We start from the raw sequence: 27,216 nt of genomic DNA, 5'->3' as shown, positions 1-27,216 counted from the left end.
TGTGTCCAAAGTCACATGACAAGTGACACTAGTGGAAACAGAGCCTTAGTCTTCGTTTCCACTATTATGATATAGTGCGACTTTGATCCATCTTTACACACTCTGGATCAAAGTCCCATCAAAGTAGTGTAGGTACCTTTTCAATGTTGCTGATTTTCAGAGTTGCATAGATGGAAACGGGTGCCATTGAAATCAATGGGCTGTGACTTGTCATGCGACTTTGTCTAAAGTTGCATGACAAGTCGCACTAGTGGAAACGTGGACTTAGTGTGGTTGCCTGTACTATGATCATTGTTGTGAGCTGAGACCCCGGAACATTTCCAGATCCACTGACAGTTCCCCCGTGTCCAGCTTCCTTCTCCTATGGTAAAAAGGGGTAGGAGAAGAAAAGCAGCGCCAACTCAGTGTAGATTAAAAGGTTATTTGTTACATATAAACAATGTAGTAACTCACACAGAGGAAATAGTTGATCAGCAAATGGTGATGGTTCATCTGCAACACTGTAGGGATGTTAGGGAAGTACACTGTGGCGGCCGTGGTCCTGGCTGTGATGGTGGAGTCCGACACTTCCCGTGTTTCTGGCAGCGTTGAGTAGCCAGGCTTACATCCAATAGTGGCAGGGGGTAGTTCGTGTTCAGCCAAACTCATAACCTGTTATGACTCCTATATCATATGGAGGTCAAAAGGCACTTGTCATTCCGCACTCCTTCCTGCTCAGATGTCTTTCCCAGGATCTTATGGACAACTTACAGGACCCACATGGATGGTTTCTAGGGCTTACATTCGACCAGTATTCAGCCACTTAGTGCCGGTTCACACTACTGCGTGTTCCCGCATTGCATTCGCAGCACAGGCAGTTCACACTGCCATATGCGAATCGCTGGGGGTGTCAATTCAAAGGTAACGACACCCCCAGATCAGCTCGCATATCGCAGTGCGAACTGACAGTTGGCACATGAATCGGATCGCACTGGTGTGAACCACCATGTGATCCGATTCTGCTGCGGACCAAAAAAAGGGTCCTGTGCGTGTTAAATGCGATTGCGGTGCGAATTCAGCCATAAAATCTTTATGGCTGAATTTGCACCGCACAGACATCGCATGTGATTTTAGGAGCAGTGCGCTCCCAATCCCATGCGATGTCTGTCATCGCAATAATGTGAACCAGCACTTAAACCGCTACACCTCTTCCGGCATGGACCATGTAAATAGGAAGCACAGTGCATGTAGTGCGATACTGTTTAACCACTTCTGGACCGAAAGATTTTCCCCCTTAATAACCAGTCCAATTTTTGGGATTCGGCACTACGTTATTTTACCAAACAATTGCGCGGTCGTGCAACGCTGTACCCAAATAAAATTGATGTCTTTTTTTTCCCCACAAATAGCTTTCTTTTGGTGTTATTTCGTCACCCCTGCAATTTTTATTTCTCTTACGTCCTCCGACAGTCGCCACCTCTTCATATTCGTCACATATGGGGTATTAGACTTTGCTCCGAAGGAGTAGCTAGGCAACAGAATATGTTAACAATAAAGCTTTAACATATCCCACCCTCAAGGGGTGGTCCCCTCAGTCAATACCCTCCTACTTCCTGCAACCATATCTCAGTTTTAATGTCTAGCTTGTCAGGAGTGGCTGGCTCTCTCTGTGCTGGGACTTTCTGTCCCAGACTCTTTCTTCTTTTTAATATTTTGTTTGAGTTTTTCTCTCTACCTTTAATTAGCTGTTATTTTGTCAGCGTTAGTTAGTTCTTCGGACGAAGAGGATCATGCGGACTGGGTCTCGGGCTGATCCCCCTGGTCGCAGGTCGTGGGTCAGTGGCTTCCCAGTCTGCCATCGAGCGTTCAGCCAGGTAACGCTCCTGGCATAGTGAACGACCCATCCCTGTTCGGTGCAGGGATGATTGGTGAGGTGGCTACCTCACTGGACGCTGTGCGGTTTCTTAACCCCCATTTTGTGCGTCTTGAATTGCGACTCTCCCTGCCTCATGTGCAGCGGCTTGTTCGCCTGTGCGGGTCCCCCACGCCATGTGAGGTAAGTGTATTTATGTGGGGACCTGTCTGTCTGGGGGGGTGTCAGTCTGGGACTGTGTAACCTGCCTCTATTCACACTGCTTGTCTCCCTATCTCTCGGCTGCATGCTGTGGGCTGCAAGGGGGGGGGGGGGGGGGAGCTGTATGACACTGTGTGTGTCAGACTGGGCAGTGTGAGAAGCTGTGTGCTGTGGGGCATGTTTTTTTTTGGCATGTTTGGGCATATACAGCGATCGCTGCGGCGATCTGACATGTATTCTTATATTGGAATGTAATGTGTGTTTTAATGCACTGTGGAGCGGCGGTTTCGGCGCCAATCGACGCCATTTTGCCTACACCCGCTCCGGCCGCATGGTTTACATGCATGGCGGCCATTTTCTTGTAGCCTCCATAGGCTTACATAGAGCGCCCTGGCAGCATCACTTCCTCTTTCCAGGAACACCGATCGAGGCAGCAGCAGCGGCGAGGGTCTCCTCAGGTTTTATCCTTCTGTTCTTGCTATCCATTGCCTGTGTTCAGTTTGCATATTCCCTGTGGGGGTCTCATTGTGCTTGAGTGTGGTGCGGTGGGCTGCGCTTGCCGCGCTTGCTAAAAAGGGGCAGTTAACCCTTGGTTGTCTGGCATTACAGGGGCAATGGATTCTCAGGAGGGCAAATTTCCTACAGTATTGGTGGAAAGCCAGGGGACCGCTGTTTCCCCCCCAGGGGGGGATTTAGCCACTATTGTGGCTGGCCTTGCTGCTCAGGTGCAAATGCTGGTGGCTGCTCAATCTACTAAAAGGCCCAGAGTTGCTCTTTCCTCTGATTCTGAGGGTGAAGGTGATGGGGCTGTTCTGGCAGGGGCCTCCTTATCGGGGTCCCGCTCCTCTCTTGATCTAGTGGGGTCTGAGGTGGAGGCTGAAGTTGAGGGGGTCGATAATTCTCCCCCTGGCTCGCCTGAAGAGCTTGCAATCATGGATGAGTTGATTGCTTCCATTAAGCAAACGCTGCGTTTGCAGGACGAAGTGTGTCCCCCCGCTGCCTTGGCGGCTTATGGGACGCAGAGAAAACGCAGGACGCCGCAGGTTTTTCCCTGCAATGCTGATTTTCAGCGCGCTGTTAAGGATCAATGGCGCGATCTGCGCAAACCTTTTGCGGTACCAAGTAAATTCAAGCTGCGTTATCCTTTTTCGCCTGCCACTGATGAAAGGTGGTGTGTGCCTCCACCAGTGGATCATGCAATTGCGGTTTTGAACAAAGCCACTGCGATTCCTGCAGAGGGTTCCCCTGTTTTCTGTGATGCCACGGATAGGAGACTGGAGTCTCTTGCCCGTCATACTTATTCTGTTACGGGTTCTATGCTTAAGGCTCTGTTTGCTTCTCTCATGGCGGCCCAGGCGATCGCAAGTTGGACGCAGATGCTTAGGCGCGTCCTAGTGGCCGATTCGGCCTCGCCGGCGACCCTGGATATGGTGGATCAGATCCACCAGGGTGTCATGTATCTGTGTGATGCGGACCTGGACCTGATTCCATTGGCTGCACGTGTGCACAGCGTGGCGGTGTTGTCTCGCCGCCTGGTTTGGTTAAAATGTTGGTCGGTGGACCAATCTTCACGTAAGACCTTAGCCAATCTGCCTTATGATGGGTCTCGCCTTTTTGGGGAGTCCCTGGATGTGTTGATTAAGGGGATCACCGGGGGTAAGAGCACTCTCTTGCCCCATTTCCCCAAGGCTAAGGGGGCTTCTGGGAAGAAGCATGCAAATTTTCGGCCCCCTCAGGGGTCCTTTCGTGCCTTTCGGCCGCACTACAAGGGCAAACCGTTCAAAGGTCAAGGCTCTCAGAAGAAGCCCTGGTCTGGGAAACAGAAGTCCGGCCAATCCGGACCTGCAGCCCATAACAGTTCGGCCTGAAGGGGCACCCTCACCCAGTTTTGGGGTGGGGGGACGCTTGCTCGGTTTTCTTCAGCCCTGGTTGGCCCGTGTGCGGGACAGATGGGTTCTGGAAATCGTTCGATCTGGTTACAAGATCGAGTTTCTCTCTCGGCCGGAGAGCAGATTTTTTCCCTCAAATCTTCAACTGTCTCCAGAGCGCCTGCGGGACCTGCACCTGGCGGTGCGGGACCTGAGGGCTCAGGGAGTGGTGGTTCCGGTGCCTCATCGGGACAGGTTTCGGGGGTTTTATTCCAATCTGTTCACCGTGCCCAGAAAGGAGGGCAAGGTTCGTCCGATTCTGGACTTGAAGGCTCTGAACCGCTCTGTGCGGGTTCGCAAGTTCCGCATGGAATCCCTGCGGTCGGTGGTGGCTGCCCTGGTTCCGGGGGAATTCATGGCCTCCATCGATTTGAAGGATGCGTACCTTCACATCCCCATATTCAAGGGTCATCAGAGGTACCTTCGATTTGCCATTGCGGAGGATCACTACCAGTTCGTGGCGTTGCCCTTTGGCCTCGCCTCGGCTCCGCGGGTCTTCACCAAGGTGCTTGCACCGGTTCTGGCATTATTGAGGGCCCAGGGCGTTTCTGTCCTGGGGTATCTGGACGACATTCTGGTTCGGTCTGCGACCAGACAGGGTCTGGAGGAGGACCTGTCTGTCACAATGCAAACTCTGCAGGAGTTTGGTTGGACGATAAATTTTCCAAAGTCAACACTGAGTCCGTCGGTTCGTCTCCCCTATCTGGGAATGATACTGGACTCGGTGCAGGCGAAGGTCTTCCTGCCGGAAGACAAACTCAGGACTCTCCGGGAGGAAGTCAGGTCCCTCAGGGACGTTCCGAACTCGTCTCTGCGGACGTGTATGAGATGTCTGGGATTGATGGTCTCGGCCTTCGAGGCGATTCCTTTCGCACAGTTTCACACGCGGGGTCTCCAAGCGGAGATCCTGTCCAGGTGGGACGGGCGACCTCAATCTCTGGATCTTCAAATCTCGTTGAGTCTTCGCACCAGGGAAAACCTTCTGTGGTGGCTCCAGTCCCCGTTGGTGTCCGGGGGCAAGTCGTTTCGTCCGATCTCGTGGACGGTAATCACCACGGATGCCAGCCTGTCGGGCTGGGGTGGAGTTCTGGGCGTTCTGTCCGCTCAGGGGACTTGGTCGGAGGGGGAGTCTTCCCTTCCGATCAACATTCTGGAATTGCGTGCGATAAATCTCTGTCTTCATCGCTGGACGGACCGGCTGCAGGGTTGCCCGGTTCGGGTGCAGACGGACAATGCCACGGCGGTGGCCTACATCAACCACCAAGGGGGCACCAGGAGTGCCCGAGCGGCTCGAGAAGTGGCCGACATTCTGTCTTGGGCCGAGACTCATGTCCCGGCGATAACGGCGGTTCACATTCCGGGAGTGGAGAACTGGCAGGCGGACTATCTGAGTCGCCAGACCCTGGATCAGGGGGAATGGTCTCTCCATCCGGCTGTCTTCCAGACGTTGTGCGCGAAGTGGGGTCTTCCAGATGTGGACCTGTTCGCGTCTCGCCTCAACAACAAGGTGAGGTGGTTCGTGGCAAGGACGCGCGACCCTCGGGCAGACGCGTCGGACGCGTTAGTGGCCCCGTGGCATCAGTACAGGCTGATGTACGCGTTTCCACCGATTCAGTTGCTGTCCAGGTTCCTTCGCAGGTTACACTCGGAACGCAACACGGTGATTCTTGTGGCACCGGACTGGCCTCGCCGGTCCTGGTACGCAGACCTCGTGAATCTGGCGGTCGACGCCCCGTGGCGTCTGCCTCTTTGAGACGATCTACTGTCTCAAGGACCGATATACCATCCTGCTTTACAGTCGCTGGCTTTGACGGCCTGGCTGTTGAGACCGAGGTCCTGAAGGAGAGGGGTCTCTCTCCGGAGGTCGTTCATACTTTAATCAACGCGAGGAAGTCTTCCTCGGGGAAGGTTTATTACCGTACTTGGAAGGCCTATTTTGCCTGGTGTGAGTCCAAGGGGTTTTCACCCCGCACGTACTCGGTGTCCCGTGTGCTGTCTTTCCTTCAAACGGGGGTTGATCAGCGTTTGGCGCTGGCTACGATAAAGGGTCAGGTGTCTGCTCTGGCCGTTCTGTTTCAACGTCCCGTGGCTTCCAACCCATTGGTTGGCACCTTTCTTCAGGGTGTGCGGCATCTGGTTCCCCCGAGGCGGGATCCTCTGCCCCCTTGGGACTTGAATCTCGTTCTCTCTGTGTTACAACGTGCTCCTTTTGAACAGATCAGGGAGATCTCGTTGTCTATGTTGTCCAAAAAGGTCGCCTTTTTGGTGGCGATCACTTCGGCTCGCAGAGTGTCGGAACTGGCGGCTTTGTCCTGCAAGTCTCCGTACCTGGTTATTCATTTGGATAAGGTGGTCTTGCGACCTAATCCTTCTTTTCTGCCGAAACGAGTTTCGGAATTCCATCTTAATGAGGATATTGTCTTGCCTTCGTTGTGCACGAAGCCTAAACATCCAAAGGAGGTGAGATTGCACTCTCTGGATGTTGTTCGGGCGATAAGGGTTTACCTTAAATCGACTGAGTCTTTTCGAAAGACGGACTCCTTGTTTGTTCTTCCAGAGGGTCCTCGGAAGGGCATGGCGGCTTCGGCCTCTACCATCGCCAAATGGATCAGGCAGACCATTGAACAGGCCTATGCTTTGCAGGGGAAGGTTCCCCCTGTGCCTGTGAAGGCGCACTCTACTAGATCTCTGAGTACGTATTGGGCCTGTCGTCATGGGGCTTCTGTAGCCCAGGTGTGTAAGGCGGCGACTTGGTCGACCGTGCACACTTTCACAAAATTCTACAAAGTAGATGTTCAGGCATCGGCGGATGCTTCCTTTGGCCGCAAGGTTCTTAGTGCGGCTGTTCCCTAGGGTCCCTTGTTGGGGACTCCTGGCGGTTGGGATAAGTTTTGTATCCCCTGGTTTTTTTGTCTTTTCCTGGGTTGTTGCTCCTGTTGAGCACTTATTTTTGCTGTTGCCCAGCTGGTTTCCTTCCTTTGGTAAGGTTCCTTTCTTTGATGTGGAGACTGCGTTGCCTTTCGGCGCGGATGCGTTTCCCACCCCTCATGTTTGCACTGCTTTGGGACGTCCCCATATGTGACGAATATGAAGAGGCGGCGACTGTCGGAGGACGTAAGAGAAAACGGAATTTTTGTAAAATCTTACCTGTAAAATTCCTTTCTCTGAGTCCTCCGACAGTCGCCGCCCCCGCCCCTCTTTTGGGGTTTGATTGTATACTCTACTGCTATTCCACTAAAACTGAGATATGGTTGCAGGAAGTAGGAGGGTATTGACTGAGGGGACCACCCCTTGAGGGTGGGATATGTTAAAGCTTTATTGTTAACATATTCTGTTGCCTAGCTACTCCTTCGGAGCAAAGTCTAATACCCCATATGTGACGAATATGAAGAGGCGGCGACTGTCGGAGGACTCAGAGAAAGGAATTTTACAGGTAAGATTTTACAAAAATTCCGTTTTTTTTGCGCTATAAACAAAAAACGAGCGACCATTCTGAGAAAAAAAAAAAAAAGAAAGTTTCACTTTCTGCTATATAACATTCCCCAAATAAAAAAAATTTAATCACATTTGTTCATCATTTTAGGCCAATTTGTATTCTGCTACATATTTTTAGTAAAAAAAAATCCCAATAAGCGCATTTTGATTTGTTTGTGCAAATGTTATTGCATCTACAAACTAGGGGAAAGATTTTTGTCATTTTTATTTCTTTTTTTTTACTAGTAATGGCGGTGATCAGCGATTTTTAGCGGGATTGCGGCAGACAAATGTTGGACCCCTAACTGAAATTTTTTGGGGGGGGGGGACCAGTGACATTATTACAGTACTAGTATTATTACAGTAGTAAAAATATGCACTGTTACTGTAATGACACTGGTAGGAAAGGTGTTAACTCAGGAGCGATCAAAGGGTTAAATGTGAGCCTAGGGGGTATTTTCTAACTGTGAACGGGATGGGCTTGTGAAATCAACATAGAGACCTGTGTTCCTAAATAGGAGTAACAAAGGAGATCTGTGTTGATAGCTGAGAGAACAACAGTCTGCTGTGTTTACAACAGCAGACCGTCGTTCTCTCTTTATGGGGAGCGATCGCAGGTGCCCGGCGGCAGTCGTGGCCGCAGTCCCCGTGGATGGGCTTCCCCGCTGGCAAGTGGGCCCGCGCCCCCAGGATTGCTCCCGCTAACCACCGTACAGGTATGGCTTATATAGGCGGCGGCTATATACGTACTACTATACTATACTACCATAGTAGTATTTCTTAGTGTATATGCTTTCAAAAAAAGTTTGTGTGCAAACATTAAAATTATACTTGCGAAATACAAAAAGGCGCTAACGGCATCAGTAACCAGTGCGCATGCGCAAAAACAATATCAGACCTTGAGCTCTGCCCGCCTGAGGTGGTGTTTCATTACCACTAACAACTCCAGGTCGAAATGGAAGCACAGGGCAGGCACAGAGTATGATTGTTTTCATGCATGCACACTAGTTACTGATGCCGATAGCACCATTTTGTGTATTATAAGTATTTTAATGTTTGCTAATATTTTTAACCACTTAAGCGCCGGGGGATTTGGCTTCTCAAAGACCAGGGCCTATTTTGCGATTCGGCACTGTGTGACCTTAACGGACAATTGCGCGTTCGTGCGGCGCTGTACCCAAATGAAATTGACGTCCTTTTTTCCCCACAAATAGAGCTTTCTTTTGGTGATATTTGATCACCTGTGCAATTTTTACTTTTTGCACTATAAACAAAAAAACTGCGTAAATTTTGAAAAAATAACAATATTTTTCACATTTTTTTTTATATGAAATTCCCCCCAAAAAAATGTAAAAATCAAAATTTAACATTTTAGGCCAATTTGTTTTCTACTACATATTTTTGGTAAAAATAATCACAATGGGCTTATTTTGATTGGTTTGCGCAAAAGTTATTGCGTTTACTAACGAAGGGAAAGATTTATGTCATTTTTATTGTTTTTTTTTTTTTAAACTAGTAATGGCGGCGAACCGCGTTTTTTTTTTTTTTTTTTTTGCGGGACTGCGACATTGCGGCGGACAGATCGGACCCCTGACTAACATTTTTGACACTTTTGGGAGTACCAGTGACATTACTACACTAATCAGTGCTATACATATGCACTGTTACTGTAAAAATTACACTGGCAGGGAAGGGGTTAACTTTATTAGAGATCAAGGGGTTAAGTGTGTCCCTAGGGACGTGCTTCTAACTGTAGAGGGGCGTGGCTTTTGATGTAACCACAGAGACATACGATCCTACATAGCAGGATCGTATGATCTCTGCTATTACACTAGGGAGAATGACAGGCGGCTTTGTTTACATTAGCCGCCTGCCTTTCTCCCTCTGCAGCGGTAGATCGCGAGTGACCGGCGGACATCGGAGCCACCGGTCACTCCCGAGGGGACCTCTGTAAACGAGCGGGGGCGGGAGCGCGCCTCCGGCGGCGCACGCTCGCCCCCTACAGGCTTCTGGGCGAGCAACGTAGTACTATGTCACTTTGCCCAGGAGGGGCTGACCGCCGCAGTAAATGTACATGCGGTAGTCGGCAAGTGGTTAACACAAATTATTTGTGAAATCATATAGACGAAGATCAAATGGAGGTTTTTTTAAACAGTATTACGCTATGTGAAGTGTGCTTCCTTTTTAATCATATGGTTCATGCGGGAGGAGTGGCTGGATACTTGCAGTCCCACAGTCCTGTGGTGTCAGATTATGCCCTGGAAGCCATCTATGTGGGTCCTGCGAGTTGTCCATGAGATCCTGGTAAAGATCCCTGAGTGGATCTGGAGCAGGAAGGCATGTAGATTGGTGGTATAACAAGTGCTTTTTAATCTCTTTTTTTGGGAGTTAATTTCAAACATAAATTGCATGTGGTGTATTGTAGATTTTAAAGGGACCTTATCTATAGTAGCTTTTAAATTTGTGATCACTGAGGATAGCACTTTACATGTGTGGTTTTAGATTAACAACTGTATGTAGGAATTTATCTTGGTAGCTTTCAGTTTACATTTTATTTAACCACTTTACTAATAACCCTTTTTTTGACACTTTTTGTTTACAAGTTTAAATCAGTATTTTTTGCAAATGGCGGTCATTGCAATATTTTTTGTCATTCGGTATTTGCGCAGCGGTCTTTTAAACGCCATTATTTTGGGAAAATTATGAAAAATCACATTTCACTGCATTTAAAAAAAACTAAACAGTAAAGTTAGCCCATTTTTTTGTATATTGTGAAAGATGATGTTACGCCGAGTAAATAGATATCCAACATGTTACGGTTTAAAATTGTGCACTACCGCGGAATGGCGATAAACTACGGTCAATAAAAATCTCCATAGGCGATGCTTTAAAATTTTTTAACGGTTACCAGTTTAGAGTTGGAGTGTAGCTCTTTTTTTTTTTTTAATTATTGCTCACACTCTGGCGATCGCGGCGATACCGCACATGTGTGGTTTGAACAGCGATTTAATTTGCGGTGCGACGTCCATATACGCTTTTTCGTGTGCGAGTAAACGGGGGCGGCTAAATTTTTTTTTTTTTTTCCTATTTATTTTATTTATTTAATTTTAACACAGGTTTTTAAAAAAAAAAAAAAAATCTGATCACTTTTATTGCTGTCACAAGCAATGTAAACATTCCTTGTGACAGCAATATGCAGTGACAGGTACTCCACTACACTTCCATGTATTCAAAACGCCGAAAACTGCATTTTTGAATACATTCACTTTTTGAATCTGCCGCCTTTAGCAGCAGAGTAACCCGGACGTGACATCATGGACGCCGCCTCCGGGTTATGTCATCGGAGACCCGATCGAAGCCGCGGGTGATGCCTAGCTAGAGGCATCACCCCTGTACAACCACGCAAAATCAGCCGACGTAGGTCTACGTGGCTAGACGTAAAGTGGTTAATGCTGAATTGTGATTTATAACACATTTTAACACATCATGGGTAGGTTTTTGTGTTTTAAGTGCAGAGTTATTTTGTTGTTTTTTTTCCAACTAGAAATAATGTTTAGAATGGCTGCACTTTGTACTTGGACGATAGAGGGATCAATGAGGCATTTTTGAAAAAAGTATATTATGTTAGTGAAGAGCCAGAACTAGTGCGCACACAGGATTTAAAGTGATTGTAAACCCTCACCTTGTAAAACCACCCATTCAGTTTAAAATAGAAAGGAAAGACAAAATATTTGTGTATACCGTAGCTATAAAAACATTATGAAAACCTTTTTTCCCTTTTTTTTTTATAGGGGATCTTTTTTTTTTATAGGGGATTACATACCCTCTATTCTCGGCTGCATAAGGGCTGGTGGTGGAGAAACAGCAGCACACTGAGCTTCCCACTGGTTGCCTTTCGAAGGAGGGGGTGGGGGGTCTGATCATTGGAGGAGAGCACACGCAGTTCCCAGCACAGCTAGAGAACTGACTGTGGTGTGTCAGGCATATGAAATGTTGAGTCTTACATATTCTTTAAGTGGTTGTAAAGCCTCAAGGTTTTTTTACCTTCATGCATGCTGTGCATTAAGGTGAAAAACATTCTGTGCTGCAGCCCCCCCCCCTTTTTTCTTACATTATCCCAATCCGATCCAGCAATGTGAAAGGGCGCAGCAGCTCCAGCTGTCAATCAAATCCAGTGATGCAGGGGGCAGGGCCAAGTCCCGCTGTTTGTGTCAAAGGATGCAGCAGTGTGACACGGGAGAGAACCCTCACGGGGCCCCCCAGGGAAAGTGGCTTTTCTGTAGGGGCTTCCGATGAAGAGAAGGGGCCTGGAGCGCCAGCGCAGCACCCTAGAAAAAGAGGATCTGGGCTGCTCTGTGGAAAACTATTGCACAGAGCAGGCAAGTATAGGCATGTTTGTTATTTTTATAAATAAAAAAAAATAAAAAAGAGGATTTACAACCCTTTTTTAAAAAAAGCGTTTTTACTAGGTCACAAATAAAGAGGGAAAGACTAGACCTGTTTTAACATAATAAAAATTAGAGCATACTTTTTCAGAGCTGAACGCCAAAGAAATAGAAGTTTGACTGGCACTATGCAATCCTTTTTTGCGAAGAGGCAGGGAACAGGCAGATTCCATCTATATTAAACAAATAACAATGCCTTTTTTTCTGAGACTCAAAACCAAAAATTGGTACTTATTTGCAGCAGAGTTTGCCTTTTTTAAGTCCCCTATTTAGAAGGGAGAACAGATTTACAACACATTATTTACCTCTGCTTGCTGTTCAGTCTGTATATTTAAAGCCATGACAACAAGCGGTTATACCAGGATCATGGCTGCAGTTGCAGTCATGATCCTGGTAAAAACATTTTCAGGGGAAAAGGGAACTGGCTTTTATGTAAAAGTGATTCAAGTGGCTTTACAGCGCTTAGAAGGGGGTTCTTACTCCTCCTGCCGCAGTTCTTGTGCTCTCCTGTTTAAGGGGGGAGCCTGGGACCACTGGAAGCGGTTGAGTCAGATGCGCACAGAGAAGACGAAGGAACACCCATTCCTACATCTAGTCTGACAAATTATCCTGGAAGCAGCGAGTATTTATTTAGGGCTCTTTCACACACGGAGTCCGCCAGAGCAGGAGGATGACAGCTGTGTCTCTGCGCTGTGTGTGGAGACACAGCTGTCAGGTCCCCATGCATCTCTATGGGGGAATCGGATGGGAACTGGCCTTCTGTCCGTTCTCATCTGCTCCGCCAGACGGATGGAAAATGGGGTTTCCATCCGTCCGGTTTTGACGGATCGGATGTCAGCAGACATGTCTCCGCTGACATCCGATGCCCCATAGGGACCGCCGAAAAAACTGACAGGCGGATCTGAATGGACTCCCATGTGTGAAAGGGGCCTTAATTACTTCTGGTTTAAGTGCAGGAGCGAGCTCTTTCTCTGATTCAAACATGCTCTTCCTCTCCCCTGATGCAGTGCTCTGAGCTCAGCATTTGCAAGCTCATTACTGTGGTGGAGGAGGTGAGAAGTAATGACTTGGCCTCACTTAGCAATGTCCCGGGAGTATTCCAGTCAGGCTTTGGGGGGGGGGGGGCGGTACGTAAGTAGCCTACACCTATAGCAAGGGCATTATTCAACTTTAGTCAGAGCTGCGCAGTTTGTTTTTATATACATGTACCCCCCTATCTGCATAGGCAATTTTTTGGTAAAATTGAAACATAAGCCTTGTACACATGATCAGATTATCAGATGAATTTTCATCTGTTTTTTTGTTGCATGCTAGTCTCGTATCGAAAATGAAGAGGTTACTTTCATACGAAAATTCTCATACAACAGAATTAAACTTCAGAAGTGTGTTGAATTGTTTTGTATGCATTTTGTTTCCTAGCATGCGCAGTCTTGCTCTTACAAGGAGATTCAGATGACGTATTCACGTAGGATGAAATTTTTATAGCCTGCACATTCAGTTTTTGTCCTACGAAAATTCCTAATCGGCTGTCAAAAGCACTATACTAATGACCTGAAAATTGGCAGATCGTTCGGACTAAATTTTACTACCGATTTTCTTATCGGGTGTACAGGCCTTAAACCTTTAAGATAGACGCAGATTGCTTGCCAAGTACAGCTGCTCTAGTTTTGATAAATTCCCCACAATGTATGTTTTTCTCCTTACAGAGGAAAAACAGTACAGGGGCAAGTTCTAACACTAGTGATCACTGATCAGAGGCTTAATTGTCCTCCTCTTCACCCTCTGACTGGACAGTGAAACCTGTTGCTTCTCCCTCAGAGCTCTGCTGTACAGACTGGCCTGCAAAAGGCTGACACCAAGTCAAATTCAGGCACTAACATTTTACATTTAACAAGTATATATGTAGCAATGATTACAGAGCTACGTTCATTTTTGTCTTTAAACCCTGAAGTTGTGCCTTAAACCTCTGTTGGCTATTACCTTCCTTTGTAACACATTATATTTTTTGTCCGTAATCATATGCTTCAAATTAGATAATTTAAATGCTTGTTTGGCAATAATCTCCCTTTACAGTAGACCGACAAAATCAAATACCTTGGTATTTCCATTTCACCATCCATCTCTGATTACTGTAGATTAAGTCTGGTCCCGTTAATTCAAACCATGAAATCTAGACTGAAAGTGTGGTCACATATTCCCCTTTCATTTATTGAAAACAAAGCTTTTGCCTGCATTTCTCTATGCACTTAGGCATCCACCTGAATGGATACCCAAAAACGTTTTTTGCCTAATTACTATATTGATCTCTTTTCCTTTGGTGCCCAGGTCAGCTGAGATTTAAGTTGACAGTATTGCAAAGTCCCTGGCATGAAGGGGTCTAGCCTGCCCCGACCTCCAGAAATATTTCTTGGCAGCTCTGTTATTTCATGCCCACAACTGGCTAATAACCGACAAGTCCAATGCTACGGTGGTTCTGGAGGCAGCTTTTTTGGGCTCATATGAAGCACTGAGAAACATTGTACAAGTGCAATCTCATAAAATAGGAATATCATCAAAAAGTTAATTTATTTTAGTAATTTAATACAAAAAGTGAAACTCCTATATTTTATATAGATTCGTTACATACAGACTGATTTATTTCAGGCATTTTTGTTTTCATTTTGATGATAAAGGCTTACAGCTAGTGAAAACCCAAAATTCAGTGTATCAGAAAAAAAGATTTCTATTACAGAAATGTTGGCTTACTGAAAAGTATGTCCATGTACAGTATAGTATGCGCTCAATACTTGGTCAGAGCTCCTTTGCATGAATTACTACATCAATGCGGCGTGGCATGGAGGCGATCAGCCTGTGGCACAGCTGAGGTGTTATGGAAGCCCAGGTTGCTTTGATGATGGCCTTTAGATCGTCTGCATTGTTGGGTCTGGTGTCTCATCTTCCTCTTGACAAAACCCCACAGATGCTTTAGGGGGTTTAGGTCAGGTGAGTTTGCTGGCCAATCAAGCACAGTGATGCCATGATCATTAAACCAGGCATTGGTACCTTTTGGCAGTGTGGGCAGATGCCAAGTTCCGCTGGAAAAGGAAATCCGCATCTCCATAAAGCTGGTCAGCAGAGGGAAGCATGAAGTGCTCTAGAATTTCTTGGTAGAGGGCTGCGCTGACTTTGGACTTGATAACACAGTGGACCAACACAAGCCGATTATCACTTCAAGTCCACGCCGCATTAATGCAGTAATTCATGCCAAAGGAACCTCAGCCAATTATTGAGTGCATACTTATAATGTACATGGACATGCTTTTTTCGTAAGCCAACATTTCTGTATTAAAAATCCTTTTTCTCTTTCATTCATTGATGGACACAGCTCCTGATCTTCATAACCATTGGGTATACTGCCCCCTACAGAAGTAGGACACTAGGCAGAAAAATAATCTTGCTACGCCAATGGGCAGTCCCAGGGGGTATACTCCCTCTCTCTGCTATATGTACTCAGTTTTTTCTGCTTGGTCAGGAGTAAGGATTTAGTTCCATGTTGGGATCTCTGGTCCTGGCAATTTTTTTCTTTTTAGATAGAATTTTTTTCTCCTGTTTTTTTCCTGTGAGATCTACAATCAACTGCCGGACTGGGCGATGGGCTGAATAATCTAGATCCAGTGGTCACCCTAGTCTGGCCAGCGAGCCTGCTCAGACCTCAGCTCCGCGCTAGGTCGGCCGCGACATGGCCCCACTGGACAGGTGCTGGCCTGTGCATTAAATGCCTCACGGGGTCGTATACGACCGGCTCTTGGCCAGAGTCGCAGCGTTTCTCCTGGCTGACAGCCCTCCCATTTTGATGGTGAGGGGGTTCTGTCTGGAGCGGTGCCACCCTGGTTCCTGGAGGATTTTGGGGTGGACGTGGGCCCCTCCTTGGAATGGTCAGACCCCCGGGTTCCCCTCCTTCCCTTCAGGCACCCTCTTTCATCGGTCCCCCATCCTACCCTCATCCATATATCCTGGGGCTGTGTGTGGTGGTCTGGTCCACCTCCTGGGGTGGGGGCAGGGTGCTATGATGGCGGGGGGGATGCCGCCAGGGACCAGACAGTCGGCTGTGCGGGGAGCGTTGTACCTGGTGGGGGCACCTGCCACAGCCTCCTGTCCTGCCTGGGTCTGCCCTTGAGGCATAGGGATCCCCCCTGGGTCCCTGGAAGCCTTGTGGTGCCACCATCTTTGCTGTAGCCTGTGCGTTTCTATGCACGGTGGCCATGTTTGGGTAGTCCAGTGGGCATTTTGCAGTGGTTTGCTATTGAAAATAGCGACGGCCATGACAGTGGAGCCCTGTGGGCGGCGATTTTGGCAGTTGGAGCCCCTCCTTATCCCCTGGTGCTGACTCCTGGATCCTTTCACTTCCTGATCGCCGCACGTGGAGTGCAGAGTATCCTGGGGGCTGCAGGTGCCTGTTTCTGCTAGGTGGTGAGTCTGGTGTGGTCCTTTCCTCACTGCTGAGGATCATTTGATCCTTTGTGCCTGGCTACACAAAAGTGTTAGCCCTGGTGCTTGTATTGTTACGACCACGAGGGATCGCAGTACTAGGCTACATGGACGACCTCGTTCTGCGAACGGAGTCTCCTACTGCTCCGGTAGAAAACCTGGAGATCACCATACGAACTCTACGGGAGTTCGGTTGGTTTCTGAATTTTTGAAAGTCTGCTCTGGTTCCGTCCACAAAGCTGGACTATCAGGGTCTGACTCTGGGCTCGGCCTTAGCCAGAGTGATCCTTCCTTCTGGAAAAACTCCAGAAATTGCAGGCTGCAATTCGTCTCCTTCTGTCCAGCAGATGGTCACCCTCTGGACTTGCATGCAGGTGCTGGGCCTGATGGTGTCTACCTTTTGAGGCAGTTCCGTTTACACAGTTCCATCTGAAGTCCCTGTAAAGGGAGATTCTGGCCAAATGGGACAAGACTCCACAGTTTCTGGACAATCTGATCCGGCTGAGCCGGGGAACGAAGGAGTCCCTCATATGGTAGGTTCGTTCTCGGGCGCTTCATCTGGGCAAATCCTTCCTCCCCTTGTAACAGACAGTGATCACCATGGATGCCAGCCTGTCGGGCTGGGGAGGCGTCCTCTGCAAACATTCTGCTCAGGGGATCTGGTCAGACTCGGTATTTGTGCTCACAGATGGGCCTCAGAAAGGGTTGTCCGCTTCCTCTGCGACCATTTCCAGATGGATCAGACAGACCATTATTCAGGCCTATTCCATCAAAGTTCAGGTTCCTCCTTTCCCTGCCAAGTCTCATTCTACTTGGGCGCTTAGTGCCTCCTGGGCCTTCCGTCATCAGGCGTTAGCGACACAGGTTTGCAAGGCGCCCATCTGGTCGTCAGTGCACACTTTCACAAAGTTTTATAAAGTGGATGTGCTGGCATCTGCGGATGCTTCTTTTGGCCGCAAGGTTTTGCAGGCTGCTGTTTAGAGGACCTGATCCTCTTTGAGGGTGTATTGTTTTTTTCAGGTGTGCTCCAGTAGTTTTGGTTGAGCTCCTTTTTCCTGGTTGGCTTCTGTTTAGCCTTGGGAATTTTTTTGCTGTTCCCTCCCCTCATGTTTAACACTGCTTGGGGACGTCCCAATCGTTCTGAAGATCAGGAGTTGTCTGTCAATGAGCGAAAGAGAAAATGGGATTTTTGACTTACTGTAAAATCCATTTCTCTTATGTTCATTGAGGAACACAGCACCCATCACTCTGTGGAGTTGCAATTCTTCTGACACTTCTTGTAACTAAACTGAGTACCTATAGCAGAGAGAGGTAGTATACCACCTGGTAGGTGTAGCCAGGATCTTTTTCTGCCTAGTGTCTTACTCCTGTAGGGGGCAGTATAACCCAATGGTTATGAAGATCAGGTGCTGTGTACGTCAATGAACATCAGAAAAACTGATTTTACTGCAAGTCAAAAATCTAATTTTTTTTTTTTTTTTTGTCCTACGGAATATTCTAATTTTTAAAATACTGAATTTTGGATTTGCACTAGTTGTAAGCCATAATCCTCAAAATTAAAAGAAATAAATGCTTGAAACATCTCATTCTGCGTGTAACGCATCTATAAAAAATACAAGTTTCACTTTTTGAATTGAATTGAATTATTATACCTTTTTGATGAGGATCTAATTTTTGAAATGCACCTGTATTTCATGAGCCCACTGCACCTTTCCCCTCTAACAACAGCTATGAAAACTGTATTAAGAGCGTGGTCTACAGTTTAAAACTTTGCACCCCAATCCTCCCGGGCAGATTTCTCCATACACACCCTTGTGGTTCAATCCTGAGCTGTCGGAGTTTGTCAATCCCAGAGCCAACTGTTTGGGTGTTCAAAGGTATAAAATACTTGATGCTTGGGGCAGGCTAAAGACTTTTGATGAGTTGAAACCGCAACATGGTTTGCCTAACTCGTATCTGTGTTTTTGCAGCTTAGACATGCTTTCATTTCTCAATTTGAACACCATCAAGGGGCCTTTTATACTTAAGCTCTTGAACATCTGCTTAGACGAGTCCACAGTCAAACCCGTGTCTGCCATCTATAAAGAACTACTACCCAAGCAGCACACAGGGCTCGAATCCCTCATGACCAAATGGTTAGGGGATTTCCCTGAGCTGGATATGGAAGATTGGGAGGCGATATGGGAATGCCCCTTTTCACAATTGGTATCTACTAAGGATAGACTAATCCAATTTAAAATCTTACACAGAGTTTATTTCACCCCTATATGCCTCCTCATCTGTCCCGGACTCCTGCTGGTGGCGTTCTTCACCCTCAGCAGATTTCATCCACATTTTCTCGCAATATCCTCTGATTCAAACTTCCTGGATGGAGGTAATCTCATTTATTTTATCTGTCACTACTATTAAGATCCCGCTGAAAGTAGAAGTGTGTCTGCTAGGACTAGTTGACCCCCTAGTCTTTCGTCGGGCTGCTAGAACTCTGCTGGAGTTATTGCTTTATTATGCATGCAAAGACATTGTACTTGGGTGGAAAGCCTCCTCAGCACGATCGATTCATTTCTATAAAAGTTTAGTCAATTTAGCCTTACCACTCTATAAAGCCACATACCTGTCTTGTGGCTGTGCCCAGCAGTTCCACAAAGTTTGGGATATATGTGTTGACTCCCCGTTCACCAATGCAGACTCTACTGATGATGATTAATGAAAGTACAAGTGGGTAATATGCATGTTAGTATTGTAGTATTTAATGTATCTGCTCTCTGTTTGATACTCAGCTAGGGGAGTAAGGCTTGGGAGGATGTTTATCTTTATCATCCTTCTATGGCCCTAAGCTCTGTATGGCGTGTATCTAATCCTTGTGATCCACTCCGCTCATGTGGTCTTAGTGTATTTTTTGGTTATAGTTTTACTTTTTTGTGTTTTGTATTACGCACGAGCCTGGCTATGCGCAATAGGCTCTGTATTGTACTATATATTACAATTTAAAAAAAAAAAAATGCATTCAGTTGATACTGCTAATGTGGCCTAATCGAAATAGCAATTTTCCTGTGATAATGAGTTGTAAAAAGACTTGGGTGATTCTTTCAGGCTTTTTTTTTTTTTTTTTTTTTTTTATGACAGATTTGTAAAGCATTTTAAATTTGTTTTCAATAGGGTATAACGCTAAAGATGAATGAGCTAAACCATTGTATTGTTGCAAGAATTATGCATGGAGGAATGATTCACAGACAAGGTACTGTACCACACTTACAGATCTTATAATTTTGTAGCTGCCTAAGCTGTCATGCTCTTTGCAGTATTTCTAACCTTGTCACACCTCAATGAGTTTTTACTGTTAGGCTATGAATGAGTGCTGCTTGAATGAAGGCTGAGCAGTGAACACTATAAAAATGCCTACTAATCGGCCCAGCCTGCAAACCCATTCGTAATCAGCTCCATTGTTATGACTATACTGTTCATACTTTAGAGCTGGTATTTGTGAAATTAGTGTAAAATTAATACATTTTCAGTCAAACAACTGCTGAGAGCCTTGGCACTCTCATTTTATCAAACTGAGGCATGAAATTGTGCATGAACATTGTTTAATAATACAATTTAACATCTTTGATGTAAACAGAGAATTGTGATTATTTTAAATTATTTATCGGTTTGTGAACTGAATTGCTGTTTTCATCTTTGTTAAATAGAAAATGTCAAAATTAGAATTTCAAATAGCATGTCATCCATTTGCATATTATTATCTTATTAGGTGAAACCTATAGTGCGAGAAACCCAAACGCCTCTATTTCTGGCCACTTCTGAAAATGCTAGTTGCCTGGCTTTATCTGGTTGGGGTGCTTTGAGTCACCTGTAACAAAACAAGTTGCATAAATCAGAGCGGAGTCACAGTTCTCTAATGTACATACACTGCTCAAAAAAGTTAAAGGGACACTTTTTAATCAGAGTATAGCATCAAGTCAAGTAAACTCCTGGGATATTAATATGGTTTAGTAGCAGAGGGGGTTGTTAATCTGTTTAACTGCTTTAGTGTTAATGAAATTAACAGGTGCAGAAGATGGGCAACAATGAGACGACTCCTCTTTTCTGACTGTTTTTCACTAGTTTTGCATTTGGCTAGGGTCAGTGTCACTACTGGTAGCATGAAGCGATACCTAGACCCCATAGAGGTTGCACAGGCAGCTCGACTCCTCCAGGAAGGCACATCCATACGTGCCATTGCCAGAAGATTCCAGGAGACAGGCAGTTACTCCAGGAGAGCGGGACAGGGCCATAGAAGGTCCTTAACCCATCAGCAGGGTCGATATTTGCTCCTTTGTGCAAGAAGGAACAGGGGGAGCACTGCCAGAGCCCTACAAAATGACTGCCAGCAGGCCACTGGTGTGAATTTCTCTGAATAAACAATCCGAAACAGACTTCATGAGGGTGGCCTGAGGGCCCAACATCTTCTAGTTGGCCCTGTGCTCACTGCCTTTCACTGTGGCGCTCGATTAGCTTTTGCCATTAAACATCAGAATTGGCAGGTCCACCACTGGTGCCCTGTGATTTTCACAGATGAGGGCAGATTCAACCTGAGCACATTTGACAGACATGAAAGGATCTGGAGAAGCCATGGAGAACGTTATGCTGCCTGTAACATTGTTCAGCGTGACCGGTTTGGTGGTGGGTCAGTGATGGTCAGGGGAGGCATATCCATGGAGGGACACACAGACCTCTACAGGCTAGACGATGACACCCTGACTGCCATTAGGTATCGGGATGAAATCCTTGGACCCATTGTCAGACCTTACGCTGGTGCAGTGGGTCCTGGGTTCCTCCTGGTGCACAACAATGTCTGGTTTCATGTGGTGAGAATATGCAGCCAGTCCCTGGAGGATGAAGGACTTGATACCATTAAATGGCCCCCATGCTCGCCTTACCTACATCCAAAAGAACACCTGGGACAATGTTTCCGTCCACCTGACGCTGCCAGTTGCATCTCAGTCTAAGAGCTCAGTGATGCCCTGGTCCAGATCTGGGAAGAAATACCCCAGGACACCACCCGTCGTCCCATTAGGAGCATTCCCCGATGTTGTCAGGCATGCATACAAGCACCTGGGGGCCAAACAAACTACTGAGTACCATTTTGAGTTGCTGCAATTAAATTTTTGCATAATTTTTTCACTTTTATTTCCAGGGGGGGCCTTTCAATTCAGCCCCCTAGGTTGATCATTTAAACAATGTGGTATCCTTTTGTAGCTAACACACTACCCAGTCCATATCCGTATAGATATCCAGCATGATTTTTTTCCCCATTGAGATCTGATGTGTTTTCAAAGCGTTCCTTTAACTTTTTTGAACAGTGTATTTTGTACAGGGTCTGTTGGAAAGTACAGAACCAGTGGAATAAAATCACAGCAGAGAACTGGTATTTTCAAATGCAGAGATCAGTAACAGTAATCTCTGTATTTAATACTGATTTCTTTTAAGATATATAAAGGTTTATTTTGCCCCAGACATTAGAACAGTGGGCCCAGCGTGTGGCTCTAAACAAACTCTAATGTTGCTTATGGCAGGTGCCCATTACCTTTGCTGCTTTTATTTAAATTTGATCTCCAGGTTTTCTGTCACTGTGGAACTTTACCCATAACAACTTGATAAAACAATAATGTTCTTTAGCAAGGAACCTACATTCCACAATAATAATTATGCTACAAAAATGAGTGTGTTCTGTACATTGCCTCCAGCATTGCTCCTGTTTCTTCTTGCAGAAGGCCACCATTTTGCTGAAGCCCAGAGCCCCTGAACAGCAGTAAATCATAAAGCGGAACTAAACCCATCAATTTTAACGGTTTCAAAAAGTTACATTCCTGGAATGTAACTATCACATTTGCTTGTTTCCTCAACCAAACTGTGAAACCATCAAATGGCCGGTGTCATAACTGATCACATGTGCAGTACCATGGCACCTGCAGATCCAACAAAAGCAGCTTCCTTGGCTGTAAAGGATAGGAGGGTTTAATTTTGCATTAAGGCTGTGAGCAGATCGGCCTCAACAAACTCAGCAGTGCCTAAAAATGGAGCGCAACTGAGCATATGCAGAGCAGGGTGAGACACTGTATTACTGGTTTTAAACAGTATAGACACTTATTTTTAATGTTTTACATACATACCTGGTACCTGCGGTGATCGCTGGCTGCGCACACAGCCATTAATTACTGTGGCCACGGGCAACCTGCCATCATAGTTATCTGGGCGGCCAGTGGCTGCACCTAGCTGCTGAGAACTGCAGCAGGAATCTCTAATTCCTACCACTAATAATAGCATTGGCCCTAATTGACGGTGAGAATGTAGTCTAAGGTTATACTGTAATGCATATGGTTGTGTTAATTTTACTACTTTAACATCTAATGATGTATACCAGGGGTGTCAAACTCAATTTAATTGAGGGCCGCACCAGCAATATTCAAAAGCCTTCAAAGGCCTTCAAAAGGGCCGGTTGTATCTGTAAGACTAAATGTCCAGAGCATCCCCTATCCTTACATTAAAGCCTCCCCGCCATCAGAAGTTGAGTCCCCCACACTTCCTTACATTACAGTGCACCCCCCTTACCTTGCACTGCTGCTGGGAAGAAGCTAGAGGCAGTGTTGTAAAGCAGAAAGCACAGGGTCTGGAGGAGGGCTGGAGCTGCAGGAGAGGTTCAAGGGCCACACGAAATGGCCCGAAGGCCTTGTGTTTGGCACATGTGATGTATACGATAAAGAATAAAACTCTTTACACAGCCAGTCCTTTACTCAAGACCAAAACTGACATTAGCCTTACTTTTGGTAACTGTTCAGAAATCAGTGCCTCAGACATGCAGTTTCTGTTTTGAGCAGGTTCCGCCTCTCAGCACCGTATTAAGCAGCAGTAAATATATTGTAACATTCACTTGAATGGCCCATTGACCGCAATAGCATTGTAGTAGCGCATGGTAAAAGCATGTGTTACTGCAATGCACTGTATTGCTAGATGTATGCTTTATTACACTACAGTGCCATTGATTGTGAAGGACACGCCAAAATCCATGTGCACTGCATTTCAACACCGTACAATGCAGTGTCCTGTGGGACACTCTGGCTGATCAAAAAAAAAATGTAATCATCTATGGCCAGCTTTAATTGAAAATGTCTGCTTTTAGCCAGTTGTCAATACCCAGAAAAAGTACTGTATATTAGGGCTTCTGACTTCTGATTTGCATACATACTTCCGAGTAGTGACTAAAAAATGTTTAAAAAATCCAGCTGTACATGGATCGAAATTCAGCCGGTTCAGCAGAGATTGGCCGAATTTCAATCCATGCATGAACACTCTGGATGTACAGAAGTGGATCTATCAATCGACTCCTGTACAAACACCATAATGTTTTTTTTTTTTCTTGAACAATCCGTGCCACCCGCTATAGCTGGCGATACCAATCATTGTGTTCTGATGGTGGGGAAGGCTTCCCACCATAAGAACACAACAGCATGGTGGGAGTGATTCCCCCATCCACCTTGAATCTGTGAATTGGTAAATTACACATTTTGTTCTCCAGTCGACCCACTGGTTGAAAAAAAAAAAAAAAACCTATAATGCATGGCCTGCCTTAAATCCAGTGTTTGCATAAACTAGCCATGCAACTACCATTTTCAGAGGGAAAGGTTTACAATATGTACTGACACTTGCACACACACTTCTTGAGTTGGACAAAGGATGCCGAAAGTAAAAGTTTTAAATATTGATGCACTTCAAATATGTTCTTGTTTTGCCGGGTATGTTCTTTGCAGCATTTCTATAATGTGTTTTGCAACAGCTTAGACACCTCTTCATCCATGCCTCTCTGTTTTGAAATCAAGCTAATCCAGAAGGAAATAATTTGAAAGGAAGGCGTAGGATGCTAAAAGGAAGTTGTTTTGTTGAAAATAAATTTTAAATGTAACATTTATTTTTTATGGTTTTACAGTGGAATATCCATAGGGCACATTTAAAGCAGAAATCCAGTCAAACCACTAAACACACCTAAAATATTGTAACATTTTTACCATCCAAAGTTCTTGCCGTTGTATTCAGTGAATCTGATCTAGACTGTATAGCCAAATTGGGAACCCCACTTTTCTTATTGTTGTTAATTTACCAATACAATTTGGTCATCAACCTGTCCCCAGCCTGCAACTGGAAAGTAAAGGATAAGCAGCACTTTGGTGAAATCATTTCTGTGTTCTCACCTTCTGTAAGCATGTTCAGACTGCTAACTGGCAGCACTACAGTACCTTGAAAAAGTATTCAAGCCCCTTGAAATGTTCCACATCTTTTCATGTTACAACCAAAAACATAAATGTGTTTCATTGGGATTTTATGTCCTAAACCAACACAAAGGGGCACATAATTGTGGAAGGAAAATGATAAATGGTTTTCAACTTTTTTTTAGAAATAAATATCTGAAAAATGTGGTGTGCATTTGTATTCAGCCCCCTTTACTCTGATACCCCTAACTAAAATCTAGTGAAACCTATTGCCTTCTGAAGTCACCTAATTAGAAAAAAAAACTTCCACCTGTGTATAATTTATTCTCGGTATAAATACAGCTGTTCTGTGAAGCCCTCAGAGAATTGTTAGAGAACCTTAGTGAGCAAACAGCTTCAAGTAAGCCAAAAACACACCAGACAGGTCATGGATAACGTTTTGGAGAAGTTTAAAGTGGGATTAGGTTATAAAAAAATATCCCAAGCTTTGATCATCTCACAGAGCATTGTTAAATCCATCATCTGAAAATGGAAAGCGTATGGCACAACTGCAAACCTACCAAGACATGGCCATCCATCTAAACTGACCATCCATCTAAACTGACAAGCTGGGCAAGGGAAGCATTAATCAGAGCAGCAGCCAAGAGGCCTAAGATAACTCTGGAGGAGCTGCAGAGATCCACAGCTCAGGTGGGAGAATTTGTCCACAAGGATAACTTTTAGTCGTGCACTCCACAGATCTGGCCTTTATGGAAGAGTGGCAACAAGAAAGCTATTGTCAAAGGACATAAGAAGTCCTATTTGCAGTTTACGGGAAGCCATGTGGGGGGCACAGCAAACCTGTGGAAGAAGGTGCTCTGGTCAGATGATATCTAAATTGAACTTTTTGGCCTAAAAGCAAAATGCTGTGTGTGGGAGAAAACTCTGCACGTCACCCTGAACACACCATCCCTAATTGGACCTAAATCCAATTGAGAATCTGGCAAGACTTACAAATTGCTGTTCAGACGCTCTCCATCCAATCTGACAGACCTTGAGCTATTTTGCAAAGAAGAATGGGCAAAAATGTCACTCTCTAGATGTGCAAAGCAGGTAGAGACATACCCAAAAAGACTTGCAGCTGTACAGTAATTGCAGCGAAAGTTGGTTCAAAAAAGTATTGACTCAGGCGGGCTAAATATAAATGCACGCCACACTTTTCAGATATTTATTTTTAAAAAGTTGAAAAAAACATTTATCATTTTCCTTCCACTTCACAATTAAGTGCCACTTTGTGTTGGTCTGTGTACTTGTGTAAGTTCTGCCACACAGGAGATTGCAAGATAAACTTTTTCTTTACTTACAAGTAGGGATGCACCGAAATGAAATTCTTGGCCGAAACGGAATAATAATGAAATGCTTGGCCGAAGGCCGAATACCGAACGCGGTGTTTCGCATTTTTTCCATTTATTTTGCCAATTTTTAGGGGGCACGCTGATGGGCACATTTTATGTTAGGGGGCACGCTGATGGGCAAAACAAAACCTTTAAATCAGCGTTGCTCTTAACATAAAATATGCCCATTAGCGTGCCCCTTAAAATAAAATATGCCCATCAGAGTGCCCCTTAACATAAAATATCCTCATCAGAGTGCCCCTTAACATAAAATATGCTCATCAGAGTGCCCCTTAACATAAAATATGCTCATCAGAGTGCCCCTTAACATAAAATATGCTCATCAGAGTGCCCCTTAACATAAAATATGCTCATCAGAGTGCCCCTTAACATAAAATATGCTCATCAGCATGCCCCTTAGCATAAAATAAGGGGCACGCTGATGGCCACATTTTTTTTTTTTTTAAGGGGCACTTTATAGGGCACTCTAATGTAATGAGCATGGCAAGTGGCAACAACATATGGCAGTCTGCACACTAATGCTTGTGCAGCTGCCAGCTACCGTATTCTCCCCCAAATGTGCTCAGCTCCGCATCACATACCTGAACTGCAGCCAGAGCCAAAAGCCGCGAACAGGGGGGGCGGGGCGTGGACCTAGTGTGAAGGAGCCGCAGTCAGGAGCAGGGGGCAGGACGCGCGCGTGACGTCACACCCCCTACTCGCGGCCGGACAGGACACCGGCGGCGTGTGAGAAGGGAGCCGCGAGCCGCAATGAGGAAGGTGAGCGGTCAGGGCGGAAGCTGACATTGTTCGGCTCAAAATTATTCGGCCTTTTGACTTATTCGGCCGAATGCCGAAAGTGCGATTTTCTCTATTTTCGGCCGAATAATGTTCGGCCGCCGAATATTCGGTGCATCCCTACTTACAAGTTCTGAGGAAAAACAGTATTTTTTTTTTTTTTTTTTTAATAGACTGTTTATACACCATTTTTGGGGCTATATTACAGAAACTGAAATAATAAAACTAGAGTATATAACAACAAGTAAAGTTTTTCCATTTAATTGAAGGAATCTGGTTGCTCTTATATTGCCTCATTTTCTGCAAGACTTTATTTGCTTTGGTTAAGCAAATTGTTTCTAATCTGTCACCCTGGGTTCACACTAGATGCAGTGCTAATTCACAGTGAATTTGTTGCAGATTTGGCACCGCATTTAAATGGCCAGCCATCCATGT

At 45.6% G+C, this 27,216-nt stretch overlaps 1 protein-coding gene across 12 annotated transcripts in view; it reads left to right on the top strand.

Annotated features, from left to right (window-relative positions):
* Window positions 1-27,216, top strand: part of CASK (calcium/calmodulin dependent serine protein kinase) — a 651,701-nt gene that overhangs the window by 523,745 nt on the left and 100,740 nt on the right. For all 12 annotated transcript variants that reach the window (XM_082246666.1, XM_082246669.1, XM_082246671.1 and 9 more), the window contains one exon: window positions 19,524-19,602. In XM_082246666.1, coding sequence (XP_082102792.1) covers window positions 19,524-19,602 — 79 coding nt within the window. The remainder of the gene's footprint in view (window positions 1-19,523; window positions 19,603-27,216) is intronic.

The sequence above is a fragment of the Pelophylax lessonae genome (genome assembly GCF_965119305.1).
Source record: "Pelophylax lessonae genome assembly, chromosome: 2".
NCBI lineage: Eukaryota > Metazoa > Chordata > Amphibia > Anura > Ranidae > Pelophylax > Pelophylax lessonae.
This window is presented reverse-complemented; position numbering and strand designations above follow the sequence as displayed.